This window comes from Condylura cristata, unplaced genomic scaffold (genome assembly GCF_000260355.1).
Source record: "Condylura cristata isolate star-nosed mole 26May11 unplaced genomic scaffold, ConCri1.0 scaffold00045, whole genome shotgun sequence".
Classification (NCBI taxonomy): Eukaryota; Metazoa; Chordata; class Mammalia; order Eulipotyphla; family Talpidae; genus Condylura; species Condylura cristata.
This window is the reverse complement of record NW_004567146.1, coordinates 3,184,630-3,191,904: the sequence shown is the minus strand read 5'-3', so window position 1 is coordinate 3,191,904 and position 7,275 is coordinate 3,184,630. Positions and strand designations below refer to the sequence as shown.

At 41.9% G+C, this 7,275-nt stretch overlaps 2 protein-coding genes across 2 annotated transcripts; both read left to right on the top strand.

The window, feature by feature from the left end:
- Window positions 1-176: 176 nt before the first annotated feature.
- On the top strand, window positions 177-2,377 carry LOC101623301 (olfactory receptor 11H7-like). Its single transcript, XM_012734003.1, has 2 exons — window positions 177-1,157; window positions 2,249-2,377. Exons 1-2 carry the CDS (start codon window positions 177-179, stop codon window positions 2,375-2,377), a joined length of 1,110 nt encoding a protein of 369 aa, XP_012589457.1.
- A 3,537-nt stretch (window positions 2,378-5,914) lies between these two features.
- On the top strand, window positions 5,915-6,945 carry LOC101635197 (olfactory receptor 11H4-like). Its single transcript, XM_012734039.1, has one exon. The coding sequence runs from the start codon at window positions 5,966-5,968 to the stop codon at window positions 6,905-6,907; it is 942 nt and encodes a 313-aa protein (XP_012589493.1). The 5' UTR covers window positions 5,915-5,965; the 3' UTR covers window positions 6,908-6,945.
- Window positions 6,946-7,275: the final 330 nt, after the last annotated feature.

Sequence of the window (7,275 nt, the reverse complement as noted above, 5' to 3'; positions counted from 1 at the left end):
CCCCTGAGCCTCTGGCCTGTACCCTAGTTCTGTTTGCACAAATAAATAAATCTTTAAAAAAAAAAAAAGAGTAAGGCAAGATTTATTCAAAACCTGCTTTAGAATATTCAACTCATTTGCCTGCATCAATCAAACCCCATGTCTTAAAAGTTTCAAGATGACTCAGCAACAAAGTGATGTCTCTGTCTTCTCTCCACAGTCTGAAAACCATGAATAAGTCAGGGATGTCTACAGTGACACAGTTCATCTTGTTGGGCTTTCCCGGTCCCTGGAAAATGCAGATTATACTCTTCTCAGTGATTTTTTTTATTTACGTCTTGACTTTAACTGGGAATATGGCCATTATTTGTGCAGTGAGGTGGGACCACCGACTCCATACCCCTATGTACATGCTCCTGGCCAATTTCTCCTTCCTAGAGATCTGGTATGTGACCTGCACAGTTCCCAACATGCTGGTCAATTTTCTTTCCAAATCCAAGACCATATCTTTCTCTGGTTGCTTCATTCAGTTCTACTTCTTCTTTTCCTTGGGTACAACTGAATGTTTCTTCCTCTGTGTCATGGCTTATGATCGGTATCTGGCCATCTGCCATCCACTGCATTATCCCTCCATCATGACTAGTCAGTTCTGTGCCATTCTGGTGTCTCTTTGTTGGCTCATTGGTTTCCTTGGACATTTAATTTCTATTATCTTTATATCTCAACTTCCCTTTTGTGGCCCCAACATCATTGACCACTTTCTGTGTGATGTAGAACCATTGATGGCTCTGTCTTGTGCCCCCAACCCCATCGTAGAAAATGCATTCCGTTTTGTGACCTCTGTGTTCATCATTCTCACTGGCTTGTACATCCTTGGGTCCTATGCCCTAGTACTCAGAGCCGTGCTTAAAGTTCCTTCTTCAGCTGGGAGGAAAAAGGCCTTCTCTACCTGTGGATCCCACTTAGTTGTGGTGTCTCTGTTCTATGGAACCATAATAGTGATGTATGTAAGTCCCAAATCTGACAACTCAGTTGCTATGCATAAGATCATCACACTGTTATATTCTGTAGTGACACCAGCCTTAAACCCTTTCATATATAGCATACGCAACAAGGACATGAAATTTGCCCTCTGTCAGGTACTTTATAGACAAAGAGAGTTACCCAGGCCTTCTCTGGTGGCACAATGGGTTAGAGCACAGCACTGCAAGTGAGCCACAGTTACTTCAGTGACAGTTCAATCCTCAGCAGAGGTGATCCACATGGTGCAGCAGACCTCTCCTGACCCTCCTGCTGCTCCCCTCAGCAGTGTACTTCCTCGATCTGCCTGTTCTGCTCCCCACTCTGTCTCTGGTGAATCCACTCACAGCCCCTGGACCTCTGGCCTGTACCCCAGTTCTATATGCATAAATAAATGAATATTTAAAAAAGAAAGAAAGACAGTTATCCAAACTTCATGAATAGATTTTGTGAAACCCAAAGACTTGGCCCTCCCTGGTGGTGCAGCGGGTTAAAGCACAGCACTAAGAAGCTAAAGCCACTTCAGCATGAGTTTGATTCCCGCCTGCCCCGGAGGAGACCGCATGGCGCAGCAGACCTCTCTTGACCGCCCACTGCTCCCCTCAGCAGTGTACTTCCTCGATCTGCCTGTTCTGCTCCCCACTCTGTCTCTGGTGAAGCCTCTCACCATCCCTGCACCTCTGGCCTGTACCCCAATTCTGTATGCACAAATAAATACATCTTAAAAAAAAAAAAAGACTCTTCTTTCAAGTTGAAGAAAAATCACCCAAATTGTCTTGGCTTTGTCAGTAACCCTCATGGTCCTTGTGTACAAAGCAAAACTCATCATCTATTTCATCATATCTGGATATTCATTAAAGTTTAGCTATTGATAAAACTAGAAATTTTGGAAATGTGTCTCCATGGGAAAAGACAGTCTCCTGACATAGAGCAAAAATAACTTTAAATCTCTACATTTATTCAAGAAGGTTTTGACATTTTCAGTGTGCAATCTCTGTCCACACAGCTGCGTTAAGAGATATTAACCAGATTGGCATTTGCTAACATGGCAGTCTAACACTTTATTTAAAAACACACAATATATAAAATGCCTCTTGTCTTAAATTTTTGGCAGAAATGCCCACATATCAATGTTGGATACACTAAGAGACTATGAAGTCAGTTTCACAATTTTTAGCTTATTGTCCTCAAAAGTGGACAAGGGTGGCTGGAGGTTTGGTTGAAGTTATGAGTAAGAGTGGTGAGGCAGAGCGCCTCGGAGCGGGGTCAGGATAACGTGCAGCTTGCCATCTTCACCAGCATGCTGGGCATGTCGTTCTTCCTGCCTGTCCTTCTCTATCACCACGTGGCGGCCAACAACCCCAAGAAACAGGACTGAAAGTGGCACTTTCTCCACCCCAGGTTCCAGGACATAGTCTGAGGCAAGATGGAGGGTGTGAGGGGCCTTCACACTTGATCCATTCTACCCATCACATCACACAAAGCAGCGACACCTGGATGTTTCCAAACAACTTTTATTTCCTCAAAGTCTTCCTCAACCCTATGGAACAAGAAGCCGCCACTCAGTAGGGCCCAGTATCGGGGCTGCTTTCTTTTCTACTCCCCACCCAATATAAAAATAGAGATATAAAAAAAATGAATTATCTTTGCTGAGTTGTTAGTATATAATCTTCATAAGGAAAATAAGGAATACTAAGAAGCTTCCGTATTTACACAAAGGAGTTGTAAACATCACCCACACAAAAACCTGCCCACGGATGTTTATAGCAGCTTCATTCATAATTGCCAAAATCTAGAAGGAACCAAGATGTCCCTTAGTACGTGAATGAAAATAAATAAATAATATTAGTGGTAGAGTCGACAATGGAAAATTATTCAACACTAGAATTATTTAACATGAGCTACCCAGTCATGCAAAGGCAAGGAGGAACTTCAAATACATCTGACTAAGTGAAAGAAGCCAATCTAAAAAGGTTATAAACGATATGATTCCTACGTGATTTTCTGCAAGGGGAAAACTATAGGGATAATAAAAAGATGGATGCAGAGGACTTAGTGCAAAACCTCCCATGTTGAGGCATTTCTGCAGATTTTCCCAAGATTCAAACTACAATTTACAGTTTGCAACGCTCCCTTAAGGAGAATGTTAGGCACAGAGCTAGAAGGAAATGTTCAACTGCTCAAACTACAAGATAATGAAACACCTGAGATGCTGGGGGTGGCAGTTTCTTATCCCTTAGCTGATCCATCAATTTCTTTCCCAGAGGTTCAATTACTTGCAGCAGAAACTCGGTGGCCCAATTTTCCTACTAGTTACCAGGTGCCCACCGGCCGCACAGGTCCCAGGCTGGAGTGTGCAGGTTCTGGGGACAGTGGACACAGTTCCAGCAGGAGGAAGTTCTGAGGCAGCAGGCTGCTTCCACACATTGGACACCACGATTTACACCATGAGAGCAAGAACAGCAGAGCTTCAAGCTATGCAACATGATGATTTAGTATATGTATACATTGTGAAACAATTGTCACTTCAAGCATCACACTTGCTGATTTTTGACCGTATTATAAGCTTTATTAATCAAAACAGTATAATGTGTATGATGCTGCCATAAAAATAGATACATAGACCAACAGAACAAAATATTAGCTATAGTATTTGACTAGGAAGCAAAAATACTCATGGGAATGGCATTAGGTATTGCTGAAATCAAGTTCACTTACAAGTTGCCCCCGTAACCATTAGTTAGATCATTAATATCATATTTTCCTAGGAGCCATATTTTCAAGAAATGGTTTAAAAGGACTCTAGGAAGAGCCCTATTTTTTTTTTTTTTTTCAGAAGAATACAGACCAAATGATTTTTTTTTTATTTAAAACACACATTTGCACTGGTTTCAAATTCCCCACTCTTTAGAGATTGATCAGAGTGGAAAGTGACCATTTGAGCAGATTAGTCATTTCAGAGGTCCTGCTATCTTGGCCTTCCTTCCACATTAATTAAGCTCATTCCTCATGATCAGGTCACATAAGGAAGATTCTACCTAAATACCAATCACTTGGTCACCACAGTATGAAAAAAAAAAAAAGATATCTGGAAAAAATTAATGCAATTAACTTTAAAGTGGCCCAAACAATTTTTTTTCAGTTTCTCTATGTTTCTGAATTTCATTAAAAGTGGAAATATTTGTTCACAAACACATCTTGGTTTCAGAATTAGAGTCATGTGAAAATTTCCATTTATTTTGCTGATCCCCAAGAAGGTTCCTTAGGTCCTCAATGAAATGAAACCCTGCAAAAGAAAATTTCCTATAATTTTCCCCATTTGACCTCGCTCCTACATTTCCTTAACACTAACCCTCCCACCCCCCACCCCCCACTTTCATAAAACCTGAAGGAGCACCAATGATTAGAGAGAGAATGCACACCAGGGGGAACTTAAGAATGCCAGAGACCACTGGGGACTGACATGAGTTTTAGAGTAATCCCTTAGAGGAAACACAAATTGAACACCACAAATTAACGTTGCATGTTAAATATCTCAGCAGACTCCTAGAAAATAAAACTCTGGAACCTCCAGAAGTGAAGGAAGCCAAAGAACTCCAGATGACCTGCAGTTTTCCTCATCAGAGACAATAAGGAGGAGATGCCTGGTACTGAGGTTATGTTCAGCTGCACTATGTCTAAGCTGAGCCAGGAGTCCATGATTGTACGTAAAAGAAGGACTAATTGCCCCCTTACAGCCAGTGCTCTGTTTTATTTTCAGCTTTCTTTATAAGACAGGATCTTTTATTTTGTGAAGTCTTATCAGTGATTGTTATTCTGTAAACATTTCATTTTTGAATTTAGGATACACGCTGAGTAAGAAGTTGTCTACCCTTCTGAGGCCCATCTGTAAAATGAACGGTTAGAATAGATCATTTATACCATTTTTCCAGATCTATGCTTTACTATTATAAGGGGTCACCTTTGTGAAAATAATCTCACTTTCCAGGAATAATCAGCATTCTTCTGTCCACCTACCTGAGAAGAGAATATACAAAGTAAGAGACAAGAGAAGGAGGCTATTTAAGCAAGCTATTGCTCTTAAGGTGAGTGGAATAGTGGATTGATTGATTGGTTGGTTTCTTTTATTGAAAGGGCGTGTGTGAACTATCTGATCCTCTGGGGTTGTAGCTCATAGAATGATTTAAGAACCCCAGAACTTTTCTGCTATTCACACTAAGCATTCACACTAAGCAAGCACGGTGTCTTCTTCAGAGGGAAATACAGAAAGCATGGAAATCATGATTCTGGTTTCTGGTTTAAATCTGTGAGCCTGTCAGGCAACGGTGACAATCTGTTTTATGCTCTGTAAATAACAGTCTGGGTATCATCAATTGAACGTCCTAGTTGGGGCAGGTGGCAAACAAATGTGAACTCAGCATTGATTGAAAAACTGGACACCTGTAGAATTTTCTTGTTTAAACCTCCTTTTTTAATGCTTCCTTAAAAATCAACAACAGGGACTAACAATATTAAAGTCCAATGTTGGTTACCAAGAATCACACAAGATCCTTCTTTGAAGGGTCTTATCTGTCCTCCCCTCAGCAGAGTATTTCAGTCATCCCCTCTGTTCTGTTCCCCACTGTCTCTGGTGAATCTCTCACCACCCCTCATGTCTGGCATGTACCCCAGTTCTTGTATGTATAAATAAATAAATCTTTAAAAAAGAAAGGAAAAGCACAGAAAATATTTGTTTGTATCACTGCTATGGAAAATTCTTGCTGTCCTGGATTCCAGTAAAATATTGAGATTCAGAACTCCAAGCAATTCAAAATGAGGTGGAGTGTATTCCCACCTGGTCTCAGGATATCTCATGTATTTTCCTGTTGGGTTTAAGTTCGCTTCTCAGAAGAGTGCTTGAGCTATGTAAGATTTCAAACAACTTGGGTTCCATTTATGTCTTTCTTCTTCTTAGATTTTAAGCTCCATGAACGAGTCAGCACACGGTGTGACGGAGTTTGTTCTCCTGGGATTTCCTGGTTGCTGGGAGTTACAGATTTTCCTCTTCTCGCTGCTTTTGGTAATTTATGTCTTGACCTTGCTGGGAAACGGAGCCATTATCTGTGCAGTGAGAGGGGACCCACGACTACACACTCCCATGTACTTTCTTCTGGGAAACTTTGCCTTCCTTGAGATCTGGTATGTTTCTTCCACAGTACCTACCATGCTAGCCAACATTCTCTCTAAAACCAAGACTATCTCATTTTCTGGCTGCTTCCTCCAGTTCTATTTCTTCTTTTCGCTGGGCACAACTGAATGTCTCTTCCTGGCTGTAATGGCATATGATCGGTACCTCGCCATTTGCTTCCCACTGCACTACCCCACCATCATGACTGGGAAGCTGTGTAGAACGCTGGTGTCTGTCTGCTGGCTCATTGGATTCCTTGGCTACCCAATCCCCATTTTCTTCATCTCCCAACTCCCCTTTTGTGGTCCCAATATCATTGATCACTTCCTGTGTGATATGGACCCACTGATGGCTCTGTCCTGTGCTCCAGCTCCCATTACTGAATTTATTTTCTACACTCAGAGTTCCCTTGTCCTCTTTTTCACTGTTACGTATATTCTTCGATCATATGCCCTGTTGCTCAGAGCAGTTTTTCGCGTTCCTTCTGCAGCTGGGCGGAGAAAGGCCTTTTCTACCTGCGGTTCCCATCTAACTGTGGTGTCTCTTTTCTATGGAACCGTCATGGTAATGTATGTGAGTCCCACATATGGCATCCCAGTTTTGATGCAGAAGATCCTCACACTGATATATTCAGTAATGACACCTCTCTTTAATCCCCTGATCTATAGTCTTCGTAATAAGGACATGAAAATTGCTCTGCAAAATGTCTTACTTGGACTGAGAAATAATAAAAATGTATGAGCTGCAGGTGTGCCATACTTCCAAGTTCTAATGAAGAATAAGGTGGTCATTTAAATTCTTTCAGTGGTCTTTTATTCTTCACTCTGAATAGAGGACTCCCCCCCCCCCCAATGTACCTATCTTAAGTCCCTCGCTGACTAGTGAAGGCTTAAACCAGTAGACTTCAACTGGCAGTGAATTTTTTTAAAAGGCTGAACTTGGGCCCTCACTGGTGGCGCAGACCCGGTAAAGCACAGCACTAAGAAGCTAAAACCACTTCTGCATGAGTTCGATCCCCAGGTGACCCACATGGTGCGGCAGACCTCTCTGACCCGCCCGCTGCTCCCCTCAGCAGTGTACTCCATCGATCTGCCTGTTCTGCTCCCCAC

Excerpts from the sequence above, each read along its gene's own strand:
- LOC101623301 (XM_012734003.1), top strand. The coding sequence starts at position 177 with ATGTCTCTGTCTTCTCTCCACAGTCTGAAAACCATGAATAAGTCAGGG. Across the intron at positions 1,158-2,248 it reads AGTTACCCAGGCCTTCTCTG|AGCGCCTCGGAGCGGGGTCA; the intron begins GTGGCACAATGG and ends GTGGTGAGGCAG.
- LOC101635197 (XM_012734039.1), top strand. The coding sequence starts at position 5,966 with ATGAACGAGTCAGCACACGGTGTGACGGAGTTTGTTCTCCTGGGATTT.